A 27,170-nucleotide genomic window follows, 5' to 3' on the forward strand; every position below is an offset into this window, starting at 1 on the left:
TAAATAAATATCAATAAAATGTATATGAAGCACTATGCGTAACTTTTAAACATCTGAGTGTTATTGCATAAATGGAGTGTTCAGAGTTTTTTCTTCATTCGTATGTTAACAAAAGAAAAAAAAAAATTTCTAACTGTAATTTTAAAAAAAATCAATGTTGCATCCAATTATGTTTATTTTATGAAAAAGCATAATTTAAAGAAAGCGGGCAGCACGGTGGCTTAGTAGTTAGCATTGTGGCTTCACAGCAAGAAGGTCATGGCATTGATTCCCACCTGTGGCTTTTCTGTGTGGAGTTTGCATGTTCTTCCCGTGTTTGCGTGGGTTCTCTCCGGGTGCTCTGACTTCCTCCCACATCCAAAGACATGCAGGTAAGGTGAATTGGACAATTTAAATTATCCATAGGCTCGGGTGTGAATGTGTTTGTTTGTCTATATGCAGCTCTGCAACAGACTGTTGTCCTGTCCAGGGTGTACCCTGCCTCACACCCCCTGACTGCTGGGACAGGCTCCAGCCCCCCGCGACCCAATCTTGGATAAGTGGTTGAAGATGAGTGAGTGTGTGTGTATGTGAGTTTAAAGAAAACAACAGATGTTTTAGAATATGATGATTCCTCAAAGACAACAAATACAGGACAATAATGAATAACTGAGCAGCATCCTGACAAACATACACATTTGTAAAACTATGGGATACTTCATCAGTAATACAACCCCATTTCCAATAAAGTTGGGACGTAGTGTAAAATGTAAATAAAATCTTCAACCTATATTGAATTGAATATACCACAAAGACAAGATATTTAATGCTCGAACTGATATACTTTATTGTTTTTATGCAAATATTTGCTCATTTTGAAATGGATGCCTGCAACACATTTCATAAAAGTTGGGATGGGGCAGCAAAAGACTGGGAAAGTTGAAGTATGCTCAAAGAACACCTAATTGGAATAGTTTCCAATTAGGTGTTCTTTGAGCATACTTCAACTTTCCTAGTTAAGTCTGTGTCATGATAGGGTATAAAAGGAGCATCCCCAAAAGGCTCAGCCATTCACAAGCAAAGATGGGGCGAGTATCACCACTTTGTGAACAACTGTGTGAAAAAAATAGTCCAACAGTTTAAGAACAATGCTTCTCAACATTCAATTGCAAGGAATTTAGGGATTCCATCATCTACAACCCCTGGCAAAAATTATGGAATCACCGGCCTCGGAGGATGTTCATTCAGTTGTTTAATTTTGTAGAAAAAAAGCAGATCACAGACATGACACAAAACTAAAGTCATTTCAAATGGCAACTTTCTGGCTTTAAGGAACACTATAAGAAATCAGGAAAAAAAATTGTGGCAGTCAGTAACGGTTACTTTTTTTAGACCAAGCAGAGGGAAAAAAAATATGGAATCACTCAATTCTGAGGAATAAATTATGGAATCATGAAAAACAAAAGAACACTCCAACACATCACTAGTATTTTGTTGCACCACCTCTGGCTTTTATAACAGCTTGCAGTCTCTGAGGCATGGTCTTAATGAGTGACAAACAGTACTCTTCATCAATCTGGCTCCAACTTTCTCTGATTGCTGTTGCCAGATCAGCTTTGCAGGTTGGAGCCTTGTCATGGACCATTTTCTTTCAACTTCCACCAAAGATTTCAATTGGATTAAGATCCGAACTATTTGCAGGCCATGACATTGACCCTATGTGTCTTTTTGCAAGGAATGTTTTCACAGTTTTTGCTCTATGGCAAGATGCATTATCATCTTGAAAAATGATTTCATCATCGCCAAACATCCTTTCAATTGATGGGATAAGAAAAGTGTCCAAAATATCAACGTAAACTTGTGCATTTATTGATGATGTAATGACAGCCATCTCCCCAGTGCCTTTACCTGACATGCAGCCCCATATCATCAATGACTGGAAATTTACATGTTCTCTTCAGGCAGTCATCTTTATGAATCTCATTGGAACGGCACCAAACAAAAGTTCCAGCATCATCACCTTGCCCAATGCAGATTCGAGATTCATCACTGAATATGTCTTTCATCCAGTCATCCACAGTCCACGATTGCTTTTCCTTAGCCCATTGTAACCTTGTTTTTTTCTGTTTAATGATGGCTTTCGTTTAGCTTTTCTGTATGTAAATCCCATTTCCTTTAGGCGGTTTCTTACAGTTCGGTTACAGACGTTGACTCCAGTTTCCTCCCATTCGTTCCTCATTTGTTTTGTTGTGCATTTTCGATTTTTGAGACATATTGCTTTGTTTTCTGTCTTGACGCTTTGATGTCTTCCTTGGTCTACCAGTATGTTTGCCTTTAACAACCTTCCCATGTTGTTTATATTTGGTCCAGAGTTTAGACACAGCTGACTGTGAACAACCAACATTTTTTGCAACATTGCGTGATGATTTACCCTCTTTTAAGAGTTTGATAATCCTCTCCTTTGTTTCAATTGACATCTCTCGTGTTGGAGCCATGATTCATGTCGGTCCACTTGGTGCAACAGCTCTCCAAGGTGTGATCACTCCTTTTTAGATGCAGACTAACGAGCAGATCTGATTTGATGTAGGTGTTAGTTTTGGGGATGAAAATTTACAGGGTGATTCCATAATTTATTCCTCAGAATTGAGTGAGTCCATTTTTTTTTTCCCTCTGCTTGGTCTAAAAAAGTAACCATTACTGACTGCCACAATTATTCTTTTGGGCAAAGAAAGAGTGACTTTGACCAAATATGGGGGGAGTAGCATTAATTATTCAAGGTCCATGAAAATCTACATGTCAGTAGACATTCCTTACGTAGGCAGCCTCCCAAGGAATCTTTATGCAACATTAGAGAAGATGTTATTTAAAAAATTAGATGCACTAAATTAAAAAGTCCTCTCCAGGAACCACCACCTTATCATGGTGTTGTCTGGAGCCTTCGTGCTCCTGGAAGGGTCTTCCATGGCAAATTTGTCTCAGGCAAGGGGTCAGACTTAGAATGGTTCACTATGACACCATGAAAAAATGAGGAAGAGGAAACGTGATCTGGTCCGAAGGAAGCCCGCAGCCCTTGTTTGGAGCCATGTGTGGTGTGTGTCACCTTGGTCCCTGCCTCGCTCTGCTGTTTGTTCTCTCTCTCTCCCAGGTGGCTGTTGACACAGAGATGAGTGCTGATTACCACACCTGCAGTTCATCTGCGCCTCATCACTGCCGTGTATTTAAACCCCGGTCATTCATAGCATCTTCGCCAGAAACTCAGTGATTCCTACTCGGTACCTGGCCTCTCTATTCTCCATAATAGCGTTATATTTCAGCATTCCTACGCTGCCTACTGCTGCCATTTTCTCTGGCGTTCCTATGCCGCTGCTTTTGACTCCTTTGAACTTGAGTGTTCTGCCACTCAGTACTGCGTTCTCGTGTGCTCCGCAGACCAATTTACCTGTGTCTCTCCTCCTCAGGATCTCCTCCCTCAGCGCCGTGGACAGCCACCTGGGTCCGGATGTTCTCCACAACTCCTTCTGCACCTTGGCTCTGGTTTCCGCACCTGTGTCCTCCCTCAGGCTGATCCACACCACTCTGGTTCCGTCATCGGCGGACTGCGGCTCCCTGGTTCCACCACTGTGCGGGCTGTGCGGGCTCTGACTGTTCTTTGTGCGTATGCACCGAACAGCAGTTTGGAGTATTCGGTCTTCTTGGAGTCTCTGAATGCAGTCCTGTATGGGGCTCCAGTGGGGACTCCATTGTTGTGCTTGGGGACTTCAGCACACATGTGGGCAATGACAGAGACACCTGGAGAGGCGGGATTGGGAGGAACGGCCTCCCTGGTCTAAACCAGAGTGGTTGTTTATTATTGTACTACTGTGCTCGTCATGGGTTGTCCATAACGTACAAAATGTTCAAACATAAGGATGCTCATAAGTCATAAATGTACATGGAGTGCTACCAGTTAGATCTGGTGGGCCTTGTGTACCTTGTGTACACAGCACCCTTGGCCGAAGGTCAGTGATCGATTTTGTGATTGTGTCATCTGATCTGAGGCAGCATGTTCTGGGCACTCGGGTGAAGAGAGGGGCAGAGCTGTCAACTGATCACCATCTGGTGTTGACTTGGATCAGAGGGTGGGGCAGTTCTTTGCACAGACCTGGTAAGGCCATATGGATAGTGCGGGTGACCTGGGAATGCCTGGAGGAGCCCACTGTCCAACAGATCTTCAACTCGCACCTCCAGTAGAGCTTTTCTGCCATCCCTCTGGGGATTGAGGGCATTGAACTAGAAGGGGCAATGTTCAAAGCTTCCATTGCTGAAGCTGCAGTTGAAAGCTGTGGCCTGAAGGTCTTAGGTGCCTCAAGGGGCAGCAACTATAAAACACTGTGGTGGACACCGGTGGTCAGGGAAGCCATCCGACTGAAGAAGGAGTCCTTCCGGGATGTGTTATCTCAGAGGACTCCGGAAGCATTTGCAAGGTACTGGCAGGCCTGAAGGATCTGGTGCCTCTCTAAGGAGGTGTTCCAGGCACGCCCAGCTGGAAGGAGACCCCGGGGAAGACCCAGGACTAGGTGGAGAGATTATATCTCCACACTGGCCTGGGAAGGCCTTGGTATCCCAGAGTCAGGGGTGCTTAATGTGGCTCAGGAAAGGTAAGTTTGGGGTCCCCTCCTGGAGCTGTTGCCCCATGATCTAATCCCAGATAAGTTGAGGAAGATGAGTGAAATTAAAATGTGTTAAAAATGATATTTTTGGCTCTTCTGGGGGACCTAATGGGAACGGCTGAATTTCAATGAGACTGAAAAGGCAATGAAACAGCTGAATGTCTGTTATGGTGCAACAATCTCTGTGGCTGAAGTCCTTCAGACAGATGGAGATGCTATTCTCCTGGGATCTCTCAAAGCCACTCAGTGTTGGAGTGTCACACACTCAGTACAACTTTTGGCCATTCATGGAAATATCTTGTACCTGTATCCACTCCCACATGGCATACGAGTTTGGTACCTGTACGCATGTCCTTTTACAAAGCAGTTGAATCAGATGACTGGGCTCTGTGAGACATTATGACAATTTGAAGTATCCCCAGTAAGTTGCTGGACATAGTCTAGGCACTGTGAGTGCTGTCCTGGGTACAGACAGAATCTCTGACGTATTCCCAGTGAACTCTGGCAGTGAATTCTGGCTTTTGTCAGGGATGTGTTCAGGCTCTCACTTTGTTCAGTGTTTGCATGGTCTAGGTGTTGGGTCAAGTTCTCCAGCAGCTTGGATGCTTCTGTTGCTGAGGAAAGGTTCATTAACCTTGACTTAGCAGATCATGTTGTGACCTTAGTGGAATAAATAGATGACCTAATTACAATACTTGAGAAGCCAGGGATGAAATGTCAGGGTTTTCCTGGACTAAAATAAGATCCAGACTTTTGATGATTTCTTAGACTCACCAATGAGAAATGTATATGTTTGTGGTAAAAGTGTGAAGCTTCATGGGAAATTCATTTATGTTGGCATTGGTGTACATGTCTCTTGAACCTCTGCCTCTGAGATCAAGACATCTTTGGCAAGAGCTTATGAAGTCAAGAGATCACTGGACAGAGGTGTTTGGTGAATGCAGATATCTATGCAGGAGACTGAACATCCAAGAAAAACAGGGTGTGTTGCATTGGGTCAAAAAAAGTGTTTATCATGTAAAAATACAAAAATCAGTGATGATGCCAAACAATGGGACTGGAAAAAGCCAAAGGGACCACCATGTATCATCTTATTGCTGCACAACTTGATGACAAAACTCCTTTTTACAGAAAAATACACAAGTATATTTTATATTAACAAATACCGAAATACACTCCTGATTAAGCTTGAGTTTTGACAGCACCAGCAGATCGCACAAATGATGAGAGAGGATTTCATGAAAAAAATTCTGCAGTGCAGAAATATATTTGAGGAGATAGAGCAATGACCCACTTATATGTTGAGCAGAGTCATAATCTGTGAAGTAGATGTCACAACCTTAAATCTGATATCTTCTATTAAAAGTGGGAAATTTAAACAAAAATATCTGTTGAGGAGTGCTTCTTGGACTCAAAAAAATTGTTTATTTGAGGTACTCTTTGGATGGGATACTTAATACAAACAACCAAAAATAACTTCAAGGCACTCTCACAACAAAAAAGTGAAAAAGCATTTATTATTATGGCTAAGTCATTATGAAGTTTTTAATATAGATCGGTCAATCTATTAATATATCTATCTATGATTTGTGATTCAGAGGGTCAAAGGTCAAGGTCACTCAATGCATCTTTTTCTTTATTCCCTAAAAAATTGGATTGTAAATTACCAGTGTTTATTACATGCATGATAGGGCAATGTTCTTATCCTCTTCATTCTCTTCTTCTTCATATTTTATTGAATAATACTGTAACAGCTGTTGGTTGAATTATATGTCAAGTCTAGTTGTTATTAGCCATTACTGGTTATTCCTTATGGAAGAATGGGTGTGTGTGTGAGTGCATTTCCTTCTGCTTAAAGGAGTGGCAAGGGTGTGCTGGAAACATATGAAGGCTCAGGTTAGTGAGATTAATTCACAGACAACACGAGAAATATGAGATGGAAAATAAGGGATGTTCATCAAGATAATGTGTCAGTCAAGATCAAAACACTAAGTGCATCTGACTTTTATGTTCCCTGCAGGTTTGTATTCATAAATTTGTATCCACTAACTGACAGATGACAGACATTTTATTTGTTTGTCTGTTTACAGATGCTAATATTCAGACGTGATCTTAAGATGCCATAAAACCTGGAGGGAGTGGGAGGAGGTGGTGGGGGGTGTTCTAACTTTCCTTGTCTGCAGTTTGATAATATTCCTAAAAAAAAGTTCCCTTGGACTTTTATCCCTCTAGGATGCCCAATATTTTCAATTGGTGATTTAAAACGAAAGCCCTTTATCAGATGGTAAGTGGGCAGTTTGAGAAACATTTTGTTGACTTTTAAAGTGGTTTTTAAAGGAAAATGTTTGCAAGCCACTGTTATAATTTGTAGTTAAAGGCAACAACCACAGGATGATGCTACTGCTCCTAAAATGCATGAATGGTGTGAGTTGGCCCTTTACTGAGTTCCATTCTAGGGCTTATTTACGACTTTATCCACTCTGCACAAAAAGGAAAGACAAACTGAAGCGCACCATTGCCTCAAAAACAAACTACACAGCACTGGTCAGCGTATGTGCTGTTGGCACCATTGCGACCTCGTTTTCTGAATTGTGTCTGCTTGATAACTGCTTTTATTTTCACATATGAAAGATACATGAGCTGGTCACTGTTATAGCTGCCGGTCACTGAACATTTTCACTGAAAGAATGTTACCTTACAAATCTGTAGAAGACTTTAGTTGTCCTGCCCATATTCTTAAAAATGTTATTGATGAGAGAGTGCTATCAGGCTTACCTTGATCATCTTTTAGAGTGCCACGACTCCAGTACCTACATATCATCAACAAGTTAAAGTGCTGAACCAGTTGGGCCGTGCTGCTTGTTCACTTCTGCTCAATTGGGAAACAGGTGATTTTCTGGTTCCAGCCAGCCTTTCATTCACCAAAACCAGCATTTTTTTGTGGTTGGTGAAGTTTCAGCATTATCTCTAAACAAGGGTATGCTAAGTAGATTTGGCATTTTTGAAAAAACTTGAAATTAAAGGGATGGCAGAAGACTTACAAGTAGTACGTACAACATTTCTATAGCACTTTTCTACAGCAGACACTCAACGTAGTGTATAATTTGTCAAGGTACTGACATGCAAGGCACTCTGCAGCACACAAGGAGCAATTTAGGCATCAAGGACTTTGCTCAATCCCTGTCTGGGCATTGAACCTGTGACCCACCACCACTCACAGGGATGATTCTCTACCCGTTTTCCAAACAAATCATTTGCACTATCTAATACAGCTCTCAGCCAGGAACTTACGTTTATTTGAGCAATAAAATAAATATGGAGAAATTGCTTGCAGAGAAGTTTGCAAATCTGGTACCCATAATTTACACTATGACTAATGTTTAAGAAAACATTTCAACAAAAAATAAGTCATAATGGTCTCTGCAGCTTTGGGTTTTAAAGCAATGCAAATGCATTTATTGTACTGTTTGTATGGCATTGCTCAAATGACTTATTGTTAACCGGAGCTTTGTTGGGCGTGGTTTGTCAGGCTGGATTGCCAGATATATAAAATACCCCCCAATTTCAGTTAAACGCAATGTAGTTTGTAATGAAACACTTAAAACCAATCGGATCCCAGTGTTAACACAATAATTAAATAAAAAAACGAGGTTTGTTTGTAATCAGTAGCGTGGTTATTTTGTTGCTTGGATAATGAGCGTTAAAGGTATTGTTCTTTTATAGTTTCCGAATGCGGAATGATTGAAAATTCCTGGCAACTTCATACAAGTCTGTCTTTGAGACGGTTGCATCACGTGGGTTTGCTGATTTCCTGCGGCTTGTTGTGTCTGTGTATTAGGTATGTTTGCTTAATGCATATTTTGGACGATTTTGCTCATTATAACGGAACGCCGAGTGTGTTTACTTTAATGTAAGACATCTTTCGGTGCCAGGTTCTAAATAGTGTTGCAGGTGAAAGTTAGAGAAGTGTTAGCCAAAAGGCTAAGTGCTAACGCTAACATCGTGGCGCAGGCAGGAAGGCCGCTTTTGTTCTTGTTTCAGGGCGCGGTGTGAGCCTACGGCACGGAAGAACAAGGTGCTTCTTTAGCCGCAAAAAAGTTATAGGTTTCAGTTTGAGGGAATTAATACTTTAGATATTGTAGAGTAAGTGTATTACTACGTAATGTTGCGAGCTAGCGTTAGCTCCGACTTGTGGGACTTGGAGCAGCAGATTTGCGCGTTTTCTCAAGTGGTGGATTGTAGGCCTAGTTATTAAAAATATAGCCCTACATAGTTTTATGATTAAGCTTTCTTTTTTAAGACAAAAGCACGACATAAGAGTCGTATCATCTAAATAACTGGAAAACGCTAGAAGTGCTTTAGCAATCAGTTAACTTGGTTCACTTTTGTATTATGGATTCATGCAAGCAGACATCAAAGGTAATTGTATTTCACAAAAGTTGAAAGGAACTGTAAATCTTTATTTAAAAATTCAGACGGTGTATGCTTAACAGTTAATCAGTGGCTATCTGTACGTTTATAACCGTATTCATATAGTAAGTTTCTATTGGTACATAATGTCTCTGTCATTGGTCAGTATAGGTCACGTGATCACGAGGTTTCGTATTTGTACGTATTGGGTATTGATAAAATAGTCCTGAACCGTGTTAGCTGCGTTATGCACGAGTAGAATTTGGGATTATACAGCAACATACGAATAGCCACTTCCTAACAGTTATTGACACTGTTGAATTTGTGGTACCTTTCAACGTCATTTTCAACAAGTCGGGATGTATATGTGAACATTTACAAGAAACTGAATTTGTTCTATACTTAATTTAAATCAGTCATTTAGAAATATAAACCTTATTGAGTAAGCTACTCGATGGTAAATCTGTCTGGAGAAGGCAGTTCTCAAAAGTGAATGCCTTTACAAGAGCGATTTTACAGGATTTAAAGCTTTTGTGACTGTATTTGGAGAAGTGCAGCTTTTCTCTGTTGCATCACCAGTCACACTTTCAAATGCCTCAAAAAAAAAAAAAAAAGTGTCCGGGTGGTACGGTACGGAATGCTGTTTTGTGCATTTACACATTCAGATTTCGGGACGGGTACCAGATAACCGACCTGTACTGTACCACTTCTTTTGACACCCTTCATTTGGGGTACCAAAATAATGGAATGGTATCAAAAAGGAGGCACCACTACTGCCCATTGATTGGCTCTGCAGCTAAAGCTACAGTACAAAGTGGCACATTATTAATAATAATAATAATAAAATATATCTTTTCAGGGTGGTCCACTTAAATACAGAGGTGCAGTATAACATGTACAGACCGTATATTACTTTTCAGTGAAGTCCTCACGTGACCATTCATACAGTTCCAACATACGAGGTCTGTTAGAAAACTATTGGACCTTTTTATTTTTTTCAAAAACCTGATGGATTTGAATCGTGTGTTTGCATGAGCAAACCTTGAACCTTCATGCGCATGCGTGAACTTTTTCACACCTGTCGATTGCGTCATTTCCTGGTAAGCAGCCTTTGTGTGGGACGTGTGCAGCGTGCTCGGCAGATTTTAATTTCAAGGAAAAAGACGGAACGGCTGGAGCAGCACCACATCAAATTTTGCCAGAAACTGGGCGACAGCCAGGTGGAAACCATTTGGATGATTCAGATGGCTTTCAGTGACTTTTCAGTCCTGTGACTATCCAAGAAATTTTGGAAGAGGTGGGCATGTCACAACATGTCCTGTGAGACTTCAACACAAAGGTGCTTTTGCTGCGCCGTGTGCAGCTTCGTGCCGAAGCCATCGGCATGATTTTCGCCGCCAAATCTTCTGTCACAGTGGAATGTACCGAAAAAGTGCTGCTGTCCACCTCTTCTGCAATTTCTCAGACAGTCACACCACGGTCCCGCATCACCACAGCGTTCAGTTTGGAAATGATCTGGTCATTTCAGCATGTTGATGGCTGACCGGAGCGGGGCTCGCTCTCTACCGTTGTGCGGATGTCTTTAAACCGGTTGTACCGCTCCTTAATCTGTGTGATGCCCATAGGCTCATCACCGAAAGCTGTCTGAATCATCCGAATGGTTTCCACCTGGCTGTCGCCGAGTTTCTGGCAAAATTTGATGCAGCGCTGTTCCAGTTCTTCCATCTTTTTCTTTGGAATGAAAAAACGCTGAGCGCATGACACACCTCACACAGAGGCTGCTTACCAGAAAATGATGCAATCGACAGGCGTGAAAAAGTTCACACATGCGCACGAAGGTTCAAGGTTGGCTCATGCAAGCACACGTGATTCAAATCCATCAGGTTTTTGAAAAAAATAAAAAGGTCCGATACTTTTCCAACAGACCTCGCATTGTTTCAAATATTAAAACCATTCACACACTGAGTAAATATAAAGTCATCTTACCTGTGGGGACATTTCACCCTGATGAAAACTTATCCACATAAGACGCCCTTGTTTTGGAAGACAATGTCTGGAAGTACTTTAATTCCTTATCATGGAAATTACTGAATAAACATAGTGTTTTTAAAGCAGTTCCCCTGTATTTGTTTGGTTCAGGTGCATTTCTCAGCTTGAACCAGAGGATGCCAGTGCTTTGTTCCACCAACTAAAAGAAAAATAACTTATTTTAATTAAAAATTGAATGCGTCACAGCGCTCCATATATCCACACCAGCATTCAGCCATCCGTCATCTCTTCAGAATAGTGTTAATTGTGTCACCTGTTTTTTTTCTTCTTTTTTTTTTAAGTCTTAATCTTGTGTTAAATGTCTATATGTTTTTGTTATATTTGTTTATTCACTTTTTGGGGGGTGGGGGCAGGTTTTCACTCGATATTTAAAATCTGCAAGGTTTCCCATCAGATACAGTTAGACATTTGGTTTTCTTGTAAGTCTCATGAAAATTCAGTAAAGTATGTCTTATATAATATACTCCAATTCTAAGGTAGAACTCTACTAGTGTATACTAAGGTATATTTAAATATCTAAAAAAAAAAGAAGTAGAGTAGAGCCACTTAGGTGCCTGGTCTTGAGAACCAGGGATGGTAGGTTGAAAAGCTTTTTTAAATCCCATGGGAACGCTCATGATATTTAAAATGGGACCAGATATCAAGGCTTTTTGTCCTCCCTGGCATGTTGTCGCTCAGGACTATACTGGATTATACTCCATGTAGTTTTGTGTTACAGCCACAGGGTGGCAGCAGTAGCACAGGAACTAGAGTGGCTCATTCTGAATGCAACACGTTTTGATAACATTTTCAAGGTGTAAGAGTTTATAGATGAAAATGAAGATATTTTATTTTTATTTCATGCAAAACATTTTAGTCTTGACTTTTTTTCATCAACAACAATGCATGTTAATATCATCTTTGTCAGCCTTTTAGAATACTGACTTAGTCTTCTCATCGTCTCGTTTTTGTCATGGAAAAAAATGGTTGTTGATGAATGTATTTATTCCAGTCTCGTCTGACGAAATTAACACTACTTGAGCATTCTGCCCTGATGTGCTACACATCTGCAGAGTAGAGAAATGATTGATGACACAAAAAGACAGATGCAACATACGACATATGCAAGATACTACTATCCCTTTATAAAATTTGAAAAACTCCATAAAAATAACATTAAAGACCGGTGTGCAAGAATAAATGCAGGGATGCCAAAGTGCCAGAAAAGGAAATTCCATCGAGATGGGTCTTTTTTCCTTATTGACTAGTGTGATGAACGTTGGGATGAATGAGAGCTTAAGATTATTAGTTTTACACTCGCTTGCTCTGTGCCGTCTACTTGAAGGGTAAAAAGTCGTACTCTGAGAACAGTGTGTGATGGGTCATTCAAGATCCTATGTGCCAACTTAATTGCAGAATCTTAATAGATGGTCTGAAGAGAGGGGTAATCTTTTATGCCCATCACTTTCATAGTTGTTTTCATCATATACTCAATTTTTGATTGCAACCGCACAGTGAGAGTTCCAAACCATGCTGCCATGCTGTATCAGATACTTTCCAGCACAGCAGAGTAGAAGGGATGGGAGTACTCACACCAAACAGTCTGTCTGTGAAGAAAATGCAGCCTCTGAGCCAACCTCCCAGACAGAGTCTACATGGGTGGTCCATCTTAAACCACTGTCCATTTGGATACCTAAATGTTTAAAGGTGTTCACCTGCTCAATCACCTTATCATTAATAATCGATGGGTCATGGACCATCACCTTTATTGAATCAAATGTCTATTTTGTCTTATAAACATTAAAAATGAGATGGTGACTGTCACACCAAGCTTTAAAAATGATGTTGTGATGTACAGAGGGGCAAATGTCCCCAAACAGCAGATTTAAAATCTCTGTGTCATTTGAGAATGTGACCACGTAGTTATTAGGCTGCTTTCTCCTGCAATCACTAGTGTACAAAGTAAAAAGGATGGGAGAGGTAACGCAGCCCTGAGGTACCCCTGTACTACAATATTTGACTCCAGAGAGTGTGCGCTGTTGAGCTTCACCTGAGACCTGTTTGTTAAAAAAGAGTGAACATTTGAGTTCCTTGATTCAAACTGGTACTCATTTGTGAAATCACCTGCTAATACCTAAATAGTGTCCTGTAATTGTTAAAGACTGAATTAGTATCCATCCCCCCTGTATGAAATACAGGGGGATATAGTGATCAGCATGTACGTTTGCCCGTTTTACTTGCTAGCGTGATATCTCGAACCAATTGACGAATTTCATTAATATTTAGCATAAGGGTATACTTGGGTCAATTACAATGACCTTTGAGTCAATTTCAAGGTTACAGCGGGATATTCAAGATATTGTGATTGCCACCCTTGTTAGCACGATATCTCAAGAACCAGTTGACCAATTTTATTTATATTTAGCATAAGGGTGTACTTTGGTGATACCTCAACACTTTGTATTACTGATTTGTGGGGTCAGGGGTATAGGTCATTTCCTGATGACTCTTGTTCATTGTAGGTTTTTTGATCCAGTCATGGCAGATGAAGGCTACGTTGTACGCATAAGAGGCCTCCCTTGGTCCTGCTCAGTTGATGAAGTGCAGAGGTTTTTCTCAGGTAGGTACTTTTAAGAGTGTACTTGAGGAACTAAGGGAAAGATCTGAGGTTTTTTTTTTTTTTAGAAATTATACTTTAATTGCAGATTGCAAAATTGTCAGCAATGGAGGTGGCATCCACTTCACATACACAAGAGAAGGCCGTCCCAGCGGGGAGGCATTTGTTGAGTTGGAGTCTGAAGAAGATCTGAAAATTGCACTGAAGAAAGACAGAGAAACTATGGGCCACAGATACGTTGAAGGTGCATATAACAGATTAATCAGCGGCCATCTCCTGACCTTAGCACTTAAGATGTGGTCAAGTGATTATTTCTTCTCTGCAATGTAGTGTTTAAATCTAACAACGTTGAGATGGACTGGGTTATGAGCACACCGGTCCAAACTGTCCAGAAACAGCAGGAGATGGGCGGTCCGGCTCAGAGGCTTCCATTTGGCTGCAGCAGGAGGAATAGTACAGTTTTTCTCAGGTAGGAATAAGTCCTGATTATTGGTTAATTGGATAGGTTTGTCAGTATTTGTTAGTTCTAATAAAATATTTGTATCTTCCTTTTCTTGTTTCCTTTCTCTCATGGGCACTGAGCAATTTGTACACTTCTTAAACAAATCAACAGTGGATAAGGAACAAATTACACTGCATGATACTAAATAATTTAATTGGAACTCCTTCATTTTTGGATCTATTGCAGTGAGAAAATGACACTAGAAAAGGAAGCCAGTTAAAATGTAAATGGGAATTACTTTCCTGTATTTGTTCAAGGTAACAGTCTCTTATTCAAACACCCTTTCCCCATCTTTGCCTATCATTTCCATGTTAAGCCACGTTCTCTTCCCCATAATTGAGTCTATCATTATCTGAGTTGCATATATATATTTAAGTTTGTTTTACCAAATCTTGATTTATTGAAGTGGTTTTTCAGTAATCACCCACTGAATAGTTTCTTATTTCAGGATCTTTTTTTCTTTTCTTTTTCTAATTTATAAATGGCAGATGTCTCCTGTTGAATAAAGTAAATAATGGGCAGATGGTGATTTGTAAGGTCATGTCACTCACAAGGATCTTATTCTCTGTTCATTAAAACACCAATACTAGCCTTTCTGACACAGTGCCCTTTTCCATATTCTTCCTCTATCCTCTCATCCCTATTTCATCCCCAAAACATAATGAAATTATATTTAAATGGCCAGTCATTGGTTGAAAGCTGAACTGGTATGTGTGATGTTGTGTAGTTTTCCATAAGTTTTCTATCTCTCTCTTTAGAGAAACTACTCTCTCTCTCTGTGATTGGGCATGTGATTTAATATGTCCCCCTGCTGGGGTTATCTGTCCTTGGGTTGAAGGGTTGGAAATCGTGCCAAATGGGATAACATTGCCGGTGGACATCCAGGGGAGGAGTACGGGGGAGGCCTTCGTGCAGTTTGCTTCACAGGATATAGCTGAAAAGGCTCTAAAGAAAACACAAGGAAAGAATAGGGCACAGGTGGGATGGTTGGTTGGTTTGGCTGGATAAGTTGCTTTTCTTATGGTGTGCATTTTCAACATGTGATCCAAATACAGAACTGACACTGTATTGATATTGGCTAATTTCAACACCTTTGTAATAATTATACACACACATATAATACACACAAATATGCTTATTACCTTGTTAGATTCATCTACAACAAGTAGTCCCACTGTTGAGTGGGAACATTAGTGCTTGGGCACCATTCCCCTTAAACACTTGAAATAAAAACCTTACTGAGAGTAACTACAATTTATTATGAGAACAAATGGTGCCAGAGCACTAAACATGAGTCAAAGTTCATATATGGAAAGGAAGTGTCCCTGGTGGTACAATGAGAGGGCCACTGTACACAAGGATCTGGAGCCCACTCACAGGTAATGCTTAGAGTGGGTTGCAGAAGGGCGCAAGCCCTCTCTGTCCCTCTAGAAACAGGACAAAGGCTGTCATTGCAGAGACAGGGCCTTATTACTATATATTAAAAGTAAGTCAATAAGGCCCTTATGACAGTCTGTAATTTCTTTGTTGCACCTCAGTTTAATAGTTTCATTCTAGTCTTTCATTACCATTATGTATTCAGACATTTTCAACTGTGGATTGCATAAGACAGAATTTCAATAGGCCTGATTCATCAGTTTTGAGCAAATGCAGTTTTGTTAGTTTTTTCCCCATGTGCTCACTGTGCCATCTCTATAACCTTAGGTACATAGAGATCTTCAAGAGCAGCCGCGCTGAGGTGCGGACCCACTATGAACCCCAGCGGAAGCCCATGGGCATGCAGAGACCGAGCCCCTACGACCGTCCTTCTGGTGGTCGCGGTTACAACATGTTGAGCCGTGGGGGATCCTATGACAGAATGCGTCGTGGAGGCTATGGAGGAGGTGGGGGTTCAATGTATTAGGGAAGAATTGAAGTCCTATTAATTGATGTTAATGGGAAAGTTCACTTTGTTTCAACATTAGTCATTAAAACATCGTTAGCAATCGAGCCAGTGAGTGCTGTACTCGTGTTTGACAATTGCGTCCTTTGAGATAAATTCCATTTTCAAAAGGAATTCTATAAAAGAATTGGTGGCAGTAAAGCTGTAAACTGAGTCATAATGGCATTTTGTGAACCTATAAATTGTGTAGTCTTTACAAGTGACAGTTGATAAGTTTTGAGCCTGACCCAGAAAAGTAAAGCTTGGTTTTCCATCTTTTGCACTCTGAGAAACCAGCATTTCTCACCATTGCACCCAGTGAGTCAAAATGTGACCACATTCTTGAGAAATGTTGATTTCTCAGAATGCAAAAGATGGAGAACCACACTTTACTTTTCTGGGCCAGGCTGAAAACCTCTCATCGCCCCTCGTAATTAACATGTTCATTAAGTCAGGTCCAGAAGTAGTTAAACTGATACAATTTTTGTAATTTTACTATATGTGCTTGTAGTGTAGACATTAAACTTTTATTCAAGAAGTTTAACAAAAATATCACATTAACCATTTAGGAATTACAGCAATTTTGTTATAAACAGTCTCAATTTTTGGAGACCATGGGGAATTGGATAAAATAAATAATGTGTATTATTGTTAATAAAAATCACCACTTGTACAGCCAGTTTAGTTTAGAGAAGTCAGGGATGGATGCATGAATATTTCCAAGTCACTGAATGTGTTTTGGACTTCATTTACATCAATCATTAGTGAATACAAACAGTGTGATTAGTATATGGTAAATCTGTCTGGAGTAGGCAAGTCTCAAACTGAGTGATTACAGAAAGGAGACTAGTGAGGGAAGCCTCCAAGACACCCATGGCAACCCGAAATGAGTTGGTCTTCTGTGGCTATGATGGGAAGAATTGGGGATAGTGCAGTTTATGCATATTGCATCCCCAGTAATGGCTTCATGGTGGAGTGGAACAGAAAAGGATTTTCTCTCTCTCACCCACACACACAAACTGATTCAATCTAGGCTCAAGTCTCTCATGTGCCTTTTTGAAAACTGTAGCTGAAATTTCATGTCTTTTTAAGAATATCCAAGACAGTGACTCAGAAATGTTCTTGTCTAGAGAAAACTGTCTGTAAAGTGATGATTTGTATTAATGATCCTTATATTTAGCTGCTTCAGTTACTTAAAGTGGGACTGTGAAGAAAATGCCTGTAATTCCTAAATGGTTTGATATTTTTGTTAAACCCATTGAAATAAAGCTAAAAGTCTACAAGCACATCTTGATTGTTGAATTTCAACTTTATTGTGGTGGTGTACAAATGCAGAATTACAGCAAACGTAAAACAAGAAGCTGGGAAAATGTGGTAAATGCAATGGGAAAAAAAACTGATCATTGCACGTGCTTTTTCTCTTTCTTTGTAGACCGTATGAACCCAAGATATAGTATTTCATGTTTGTGTAGTCAACTTCATTTTTTGTGTATATATGTGTATATATATATATATATATATATATATATATAGCTAAATTTACATCCATTCTTGCCTTTAACACATGCACCACATTGCCACATTATTAAAAAAAAAAGTTTGGGGTGGGGACAGTTTAGGGTTTGTAAGTCTCTTCAGCTTCTCCCTTTTTTCCACTCTGGGTTGCCACAGTAGATCTGAGGTGGCAATGCATGTTGAGGTTTTAAACCAGATGCCCTTCCTGACACAACTCCATATTACATGGGTAATGGCAGGGCTGTGAAAACTGCGGATCCGCGGGATTCCGCGGATTTCATCATGGGGGGTGGGGTGTTATTGTTGTACTCTTAATTGTGAACATCACTGAGTTTTTAAAATGCTTATCGCAAAGCGTTCTCTTTTTTACGACATCGTGTAAGTTTTATAAGTCTGGACACTGATCTGTGTTACAGATACAAATCAAGTATCCGGAGGAAAAATGCCACTCAAAGCGTAGCTGTTACGACAGTTGTCGTAAAGCAGGACTGGTTGGTTGCTGCAGCGACGCTGTGTGGCTCCTGTGCAAGACTTAAGCTAAACTTAGCATGTGGATATTCCAGAGTTGTTTTCAAGTTTTAAAAAAAGATTTGTGCAGCATGTCTGTGTCACGGACCGACTTCGCACAGAGCGAAGATGGCGAGAAAGACGTTTTGAAAAAGTCTTATAAGGACAAGAATCCATGGAATCGTCACTGGCTTCATCAACGCACCTGAAAGATAAAAGAAACAGGAAAAGTGAACTGTGCCCCCTCAGGAAAACACGGTAAGAATTTTTCTCTCCCTGGAAAATAAACATACTGCTGTTCAAACAGGATTTTAGATTGTGACTTTTGTCACTAATCTCTTTCATTGTAAAAAAAAGACATTGTGGCTTTGAATAGATTTAGGCTGCATGAATTTACACAAGAATGTGACTTTTTACTATAAGATGTTATTGATATTTTACCATGATTTTCCAAATATTCTACAAGCTTTAGCTGTGGTTTTTGAAATGCTTAACAGTCTTTTCAGTCTTCATAAAGTTCATGTAGTTTAATTGTTCTGAGTTAATGCATAATTTGGTTTACAATTAAAAGGAAAATCATTCCAGGTCCTACATCCACGTCATACTGTTATTTCAACATCATTGACAGGTCAAATAAAAGGTTGAATATAGGATCATTTAAATATCCACTAATTTTGAGATTTGTTCTTCCAGGAGATGCTGAAAAAGTATCAGTAGATAAAAATTTAATTGGGCCCTACACCCCGGCTCCTGGGGAGCTGTACCCCCCCCCAAGACCCCCTGCAAATTTTCCTCGGATTTCACAATTTTCATTTCACAGCCCTGTAATGGGCAGGGGTGGCCTTGAACCGGTAACCTTCTGCACAAGCGCACTACCTACTTGGCCACCACCAGGTGGTTTAAAAAAAATAAATAAATTTTCAAACATGATTGTGATTTGGTACAAAAACAGTGTGCATGAATGGCTGGGTCTTTGAGGAACAAAGATGGCCAGACGTTTGAAAGGTTTAAAATCAATGTTCCTCAACTAAAGATTGGAAGGGATTTGCGTATTTGTTCCTCTGCAGTGCACAATGTCATTATAGGATTTAAGGAATCGAATTTCAGTGCAGTGGCGAGTAGTATTTCTGGTATTTATACTTGAGTCTCGTTAACTCGTGCACACGCAAGTCGCGATTCGGCTTTACTCGCAATCAACTTGTGGACCTTGAACATTTAGACTACCTATAAAAGTCCATTTTGATTTGGCTGTTTTTCTGAAGGATCGTCAGTGCAGACAATGATTCCTCCTTCCTCCTCCGGCTGCTGCAGGTCAGCGATGAGGGGGGGGAATGGCAGGTGCATTTGTGGTGGGCGCGTGTAGAAATTCCGGCCCAGTCGGATCCAGCAGTAAGGATCTAAAGAATCTTCCACACCGATGAAGCCCTCATTGCTGACCTGTGATGAGGGCTGGGGGTTTGTCATGGTATGGGGTTGTCGGCTACCTTTGGTGAAGGAAAAAGATTCAATCCCGCTCCAGATGAAGAAATTATCGTCGAGAATCATCCGCACCAACGAACTCATCGCTGACCTGCAGCAGCTGGAGGAGGGTAAAAACAAATTCCGGACCCACTCCAGATGAAGAAATTATCATTCAGAATCATACACACTGACAAACCTCATTGCTGACCTGCAGCACCCGGAGGAGGGGGGGGGGGACATTCTGGACCCACTCCAGGTGAAGAAATTATTAAGAATCATCCGCACTGACAAACCCCTCATTGCTGACCTGCAGCAGCCGGCGGAGGGGGAAAAAAAACAAACATTCTGGACCCACTCCAGATGAAGAAATTATCATTCAGAATCATCCACACTGACAAACCTCATCGCTGACCTGCAGCACCCGGAGGAGGGGGGGGACATTCCGGACCCACTCCAGATGAAGAAATTATTAAGAATCATCCGCACTGACAAACCCCTCATTGCTGACCTGCAGCAGCCGGCGGAGGGGGGGAAAAAAAAAAACATTCTGGACCCACTCCACATGAAGAAATTATCGTTCAGAATCGTCTGCATTGACACACACCCTCATCGTTGACCTGCAGCAGCCGGAGGAGGAAAAAGCGTCCCAAATCCACTCCAGACCATCCAGTTAGGAATCGCTTTTCAAATGGTCAAAACTATTATAATATGGCAAGGTAAGCTGATTTAAGGGTTGTTTTTTTTTTTTTTTTTTTTTTTTTTTGGTCAACTTAAGTTTCTCGGTCCGATTTTGTGGACCCCAACTCGCGTGAGTTAATGAGGCTCACCTGTATTTGTACTCGTATTTACGTTTTGCAATTTTTTTAATTTTTGTTTTTAGTACGCTGTGTTCTACTATACAATGCTGCTGGAACCTCAATTTCCCTGAGGGAGTCTTCCCAAGGGATTATTAAAGTTCTATCTGATCCCTCAGATGCCACTGCATCAAGAGCTGTCATTCATTAACAGTGGTTACAACCACATGGGCAAGGGTTTACTTTGGGAAGCCTTTATCAAGCACTAGAATACAGACTTGTGTTCACAAATACCTCACCCAGAAATGGCGTTGACGTCTCTGCCCTCGACGGCATCTGGGTTGGACCATCACACAGTGGAAATGTGTATAATGGTCAGACAGATCAGTACTCCAGGTTTGTTTTTTTTGGTGGTAGATGTCATGTGAAGATGAAAAGGCCGGGGTTTGTCATGGTATGGGGTTGTCGGCTACCTTTGGTGAAGGAAATTTACACCTTTTGTCATCACAGTTAATACAGAAAAGTTGATTGACTGGATCTGCCTGCCTGCAGTCCTGACCTGTTCCCAAGAGACAGTGTGTGGAGATGTTTAAAATGAAAAATGTGAAGAAGATGACCTCTGTACTACTACACACCTCAAGACATTTGCAGGAAGAATGAGACAAAATAACAGAGACCCTTCATCACTTTTTATCCTCAACGGGAAAATGTCCAAATGTTATGAGAAGGGACGGCAACATCACAAAGTGGTAAATGCTTTTGCATCGCATCATTTGTTGGAATGTGTTGCAGACCATAAATGCAGGAAAGGATATTAACAAATCAAAACATGAAATATCTTGAGTTCTTACTGTCTGAAATGAAACAGAAGTCAAAGTAAGTGTAAGGATCACTTATTTTTTTCTTTTCCGTATTGTCTCCATGTTTTCTGATTTGGCGTTGTGAAATCGTCGCTGTCCAACTACTTTAGGACCAAACTATACATTGTATGATTGCTTACAATGCTTATAAATAACAGGCCTGGATACATTTCTGGTGATAACTAAATTTCAACAGGGATAATTTTCCATATACCACATCTGCTATAACACAAATAACAGGCTAACCGCTACAGCACTGACTTAAAAAAAAAAATTGCACCTCATATTTCTTCAGATGTTTTGTACCATAACATGTTAATTAAAAAAAAGTACATTGTTGGTGTTAATTTTGAGGGTATTGTGGATTCTTTGCTCCCAGGACTATCTTATTAACTCATGGAATGCTTAACGTTTTTTTTTTTCTTTTCCTCACAAACTTGACTCGAGATCTGTGAGTGAGCTCACTAAATGATACCTCCCATTCTGCATTAGTAGTTGGTGCACTAGTATTGTGAAGTTTCATTGAAATCGACCAACTGATGTATGAGTTACATTCAGGGACAGACAGGGCACTCAGGATTGATGTTCTAATGACTAGTGGTGTTGAAAAAAGTGAACTTGAGCTTTAACTTGTTCTGTTAATGTAACATGCTTCCCTTGATGCCCTTTCATGCCAACACCACCCAAATTAGTCATAAAACTTGTCATCTTGTGTTGTTCTTACTTTCATTCAGGTGCCTCAGATGGGCGCTACGGCGATGGCGGCTCTTCCTTCCAGAGTACAACAGGCCATTGTGTTCACATGAGGGGCCTCCCATACAGAGCCACAGAGACGGACATTTACAGTGCAAGTCTTTATTAATATTACTTTTAAGGCCACATGTTTTTTGTTCTTCAGTTTTACCATTGTTTTCATGCTGCTTCAGACCAGTGTTAAAACTTTGTGAAATCTACTGAGATGTTCGAATCATAAGGAGAACACAAATTGTGACAGACATGAATTGAATTCCTTATTTCGTTTCTTGTGTGAGTTTTCATTATGACTTCACCACTGATGTGGTGCTCCTTGACAAGAAATGGTACAAGATGACTTTTTCAAGGCCATATATTCTTCTTTATTCTGGGAATATTGCACATTTTTACTTCTTGTGTGGTTATAATGGATAATGTTAGTCAGCAGGTCCCGTTTATTTCCATTTCTTAGTTTTTCTCACCGCTGAATCCAGTGCGGGTCCATATTGAGATTGGAGGAGATGGTCGGGTAACCGGTGAAGCAGACGTGGAGTTTGCTACACATGAAGATGCTGTGGCGGCCATGTCGAAAGACAAGGCCAATATGCGTGAGTATAGTGGAGTTTGTTGATAAATTAGATTACCATTCTCGCCCTCTTTCATGTTGAAGCTAATGGCCTCCTCTGACCCTCAGAACATCGTTATGTAGAGCTTTTCCTGAACTCTACAGCAGGAGGCCGTAATGGAGGCTATGGTGGCCAGATGATGGGTGGAATGGGTGAGTATTACAAAGAGAAGTACAGTGTCATGTTTTTTTTTTGTTCCTTTTAAGGTTGAAAATACTAAATTAAGAACATTAATATTTTTACCTACTTCATTTGAAGCACTTAGTATTCTGATGTGTTAACTTGTAGGGCATTAGCTAAGAAAAACAATTCCGTATGACAGCTCGGTGTCATGAAGCTACCAAAACTAAACTTCTGTGCTGTGTAATGTTTTGGTGGTATCAGTCTCATTGTAATTATAAACTAATCACATAATTGGACGGGGTCCTGTGCTTGGAGTCTGTAGACTAGGGTTCACCAGTATGACCTAAAATGAATGTTATATTTTTCCACTTTTTGAATGGTGAGAGTATTATGTCTCACTACTACAAGTTTTGCATTATATGCTCCTAATAATCTTTTGTTTTATTTTTTGAGTAAACACTTAACTTTGTTTTAATTTTTAGATCTGCTCTTTGAAAGTTAAACATTTTGGTGAAACAATGAATCAAAGATGTTTACACTTTTATATATTTAAAGGTCCATGGCTGTGTTAATTAACAATTAAGAATCACAGTGGAAAAATTATGCCGATTCAGTTTTGCCATTTCGGCGACTATTATGTATGTCTTGTGAAAATGTTATACTGGCGTGCATGTAACTGATCCTCCGGTGCCCATGTGTGCCAAAAATAAAATGCTGCACAGGAGAAAACAAGGAGGGAAGTGATGACGCCGGCTCGTCGGAAAAGCACTTTCCTCCATGTATTCTACTGCACAGCATTCGTGTTTAGCACCTCTGCATACGGTGAGTTTTGACTTGCCATCAAAAGACCTTTTTTGACACATCATAACATTGGGGGTTGGAATAAATGGCCATACAGACCATCACCGTCTGGCAGGCTCTCATCACAGAGCCTGCAGTGCTGATCAGAGCTGCGCCAAAATGTTTATTAATCTCAAAAACAGTGGATATTTAGCTTTTTTTTTTTTCTTTGGTGTGTTAAAAAAAATTGGCCCAACATGTATTATTGTGTTAGCGGTATTGTGCAATCTACATCATTGTGCACTCAAACTGGTGATGACTGAGACCGGTGTACCGCCCACCCCATTGTACACTATTGGTCAATTCACTGTTTTCTGTCCTTTCTACAGGAGGCCAATCATCTTACAGTGGTGGCCAGATGAGTTCAGGATATTCAGGTGGCTACAACAGTCAAGGAAATATGGGAGGCTACAGTGATTATAGTGAGTTTCAGCTCTGTCACACAAAATGTCTACATTAACACACACAATAAGTTATATGTATGTAACGGATTAGTTACAATCAGGAGGCACCGAACAGTTTCCCAGGAATCCTGAATCGGGACCTGCCTCATTTAATGACTGGGTCAGAAATTATTCTGTGGAAAAAACAAAAACGCCTGCCAACGCCAGAAATTATGTGCATTAAAAGGATTACATTTAGTTGAATCACTCTTTTTTCTAAGTCTGCTGCGGCTTGGTACCTTTAAATCCTAAAGCCTGAATTATGGTTGTGCAGCTCTGTAACTCTGGGCATGCAATGACGTTGATGTGCTTGTTAATCTTTTAAAGTTCTCCATTGCATCTTTATGCAGTTTGCAGCAGGAACAGTGTCTTTTTGTGGATTAATTTGTCCCTCAACAAGTCAACAAGCTTTTTTATACAGTTCTCACCCTTCAAACCAAAGGTAAGGTGTACAATTACCTCCATGCATTGCGGATCATTTGAGCGTCTTTCCGACTCTGTTGTGAAGTTGGTCATATTTTCGGACGTTTCTGCCAAACGTATTTGACCCATGATCGTAATGCAATCAGCGTGCACACTGCAAAAACTTTAAAAATATGACGAGAGAGCAAGGAGTGAAAAAGTAAAAGTGACAAATCAGAGCCGTATCCAATTTAGCAGGTGCGTCAGGCTCTGGAGAGCCAGGCGGAGGAGGGCTGTGATCTAAAGCGCTTTGGTTCATCATACCCAGGGATATTTGTAAAATTTACTATATTAAAGGCAACAAGGTCCCGTATCTGAGCATGGATTGGGAAAAAAACGGCTGGTGTCGCCGACTGAACGGTCCGCCCTGCCTTCACTGCACATGCGTTATTTCCGAGCATCACCAGCGAGTCACCGATTATCACCTTGTTTCTGCTTAAAACCAACTTTAGAATGATTTAAGAGGTTTTAAATTGTCATCTGATGGTTAATAATCACTTTTTCCCTTTGATCGCTTTAGGTGAAGAGAGTCTGTCTCAGATGTGCTGCTGTGGTCTAAAATTATGCATACGCAGTGAAGGCAGGGCAGGCCAGTTTTTTTGGGGGGGGGGGGGGGGGCGTTCGGTCCGCAACGCCGGTCTTTTAATCACGGACATACGGTACTCACTTTCCTCGAATTGGCGAGTGTCAGTGCGTAACTTCATTGTGTACCTCGGTTTGTCCCTTTTTTTTTTTTTTTTTTTAGCATTTTATTACAAATATCTGCGATAATATGGCTCACTGTGCGAGTAATTGTATTGATGGACCATCTACATTTGTGCTGCTGTATTTCTGTTGAGTGACATTTTGCTGTTGTTAGCGTCATTAGTACTAATTAGTATTATAGTTATAGTATATATAAAAAAAAAAAAGCAAGGTTAGCTAGCTAGGCAACGTCTAGACAGGTGGGTGTGTTTGGGCTTGATTCATCACAGCAGTTTTGCCCTCACTCCACCTTTTCACCCATTCATGGTGGACTCACGCACTGCCAAGGTGGCAGTGCCTAACTCTGCCCCATTTGAGCTTCAAACCTGCTCTTCAGAAAACCCAGTGGTGGGCACAGTTCTGATAAGCCGATAACAGATAATTATCGAAGATAATGTTTTCATTATTGGATTATCTTTAGATAACTTTCATTTCACCATTATCGGACTAATTATCTTACAATACATTTTTGTCCGATAACTTTTAGACTGATAACATAGTAAACAAAGATGAACAGTGAAACACTTTTAAAATTTAAAATCAGTTGAGCACCTACCTGTTAAGTTTCCTAACAGATGCATAGTTCTACCCTCTGCAAACAGAACAGCTGCTTCCTGAAGAAACCACTCTATCCTCTGCAGGCAAAAGAGAAGTGGTCTCACAAAAAAAAAAAAAAAAAATCATTTCCTTCAACACCATACTGATACGCTGGCAATATTACCCAAGTCATCCAGAGGCATACATTTTTAACTTATGGTTCAAATTTTAACCAAATTGACGTTTTATAAAGTGAAAATATCATATATGTTTTAGTTTTAAAGTAATTTTAGTGAGCACATGCTGTGTCCAGCAGTGCATTATGGGTAGGATAGTCTAATCTCAGTATGTTCACGACAGGACAATTGCATTTCATTCACTCTGTTCAGGCTCCACGGACAGCAGCATTGAACTCTAGTGCCTAAAACTCTCGTGAATATATTCACTGGGTTTATAGGTTATTGTATTTGCGTTTGTTAAATTGCACGCATCTTAAATGTAGTACTAAGTACTAAGCGTCTGGGCACCAGTAGATGGCAGTGTTCTATTTATTTTGACCCCGGTTATATCAGATGGTTGTCAAATCAACTTTTTGACTTTGCAAATGGCTTTTTTTTTTAACAAATTAAGTTTAAAACAGAACAAAAAAATAACATTACAAGACAGCTCTGCGGTGTTTACACAGGCACAGTGTGAGTATCTGTAGCTTCCTATACATTTTTGGGTGGTTTATTGTTTTATCTTTATCAAAGATAACTTTTCAGTTATCTGATTATCTGTTATCGAAGTTAATTTTTGGTTATCTGTGCCCACCACTGCGTCAAGGAGGGTTTATCCGGGGCCGATAGTCCATGTACATGAATTGATGGATGAACTACTGGGTCCAATGGTGCATATTCTCTCTCTTGTTAGGTAACCAGGGCGGACTGGGCAGCAGTTACTACGGCAGTGGTGGAGGAGGAGGAAGCAGAAGCTCCATGAATGGACTTGGTGGGGGATGGGGAATGTAGGGGTGTTTTTTTTTTTTTTTTTTTAAACAGCATTTTGATACGACTGGAAATTATCACCTAGTAATTTTAGGCATGTCAGGGTTTGTGACTTTTTTTTAAGCAAATGACCTTTTGAGAAATGGAATCTGTCAGAGGGAAGTGCTGTTGGTCTTCCTCAATCCTCTTCAGATTTGACACATCACAGAAACTGCTTTAAGTTGCTGTTATTATATGCGTTTTTGTATTTGCCAGACACTGGCTTCTTCTTTGGCGTTAATTCATTTTATGCTGATGGCATTAACATTAGTTTAGATGTCTGAATGCATGAACAGTAGTCTGTACCTTTTGACGGTCAAGTTGAGCCTAATGTGTTTTAGCCCTTTTGCACTTCAATTTGTGTTCATCTTAAATTCGGTCTTCACAAGATTGAA

At 40.3% G+C, this 27,170-nt stretch overlaps 1 protein-coding gene across 1 annotated transcript; it reads left to right on the top strand.

The window, feature by feature from the left end:
- The first annotated feature begins 563 nt into the window (after positions 1 to 563).
- LOC117520153 (heterogeneous nuclear ribonucleoprotein H-like) lies at positions 564 to 27,162 on the top strand. The gene is given in 15 exon segments (XM_034181459.1): positions 564 to 569; positions 3,650 to 3,651; positions 13,589 to 13,686; positions 13,772 to 13,927; positions 14,014 to 14,049; positions 14,052 to 14,090; positions 14,093 to 14,152; positions 15,024 to 15,136; positions 15,138 to 15,163; positions 15,890 to 16,068; positions 21,978 to 22,090; positions 22,448 to 22,583; positions 22,670 to 22,753; positions 23,894 to 23,986; positions 26,663 to 27,162. Coding segments are annotated over 13 exon segments (1,215 nt in total). The 5' UTR covers positions 564 to 569; positions 3,650 to 3,651; positions 13,589 to 13,604; the 3' UTR covers positions 26,761 to 27,162.
- Positions 27,163 to 27,170: the final 8 nt, after the last annotated feature.

Source organism: Thalassophryne amazonica, chromosome 11 (genome assembly GCF_902500255.1).
Source record: "Thalassophryne amazonica chromosome 11, fThaAma1.1, whole genome shotgun sequence".
Lineage (NCBI taxonomy): Eukaryota > Metazoa > Chordata > Actinopteri > Batrachoidiformes > Batrachoididae > Thalassophryne > Thalassophryne amazonica.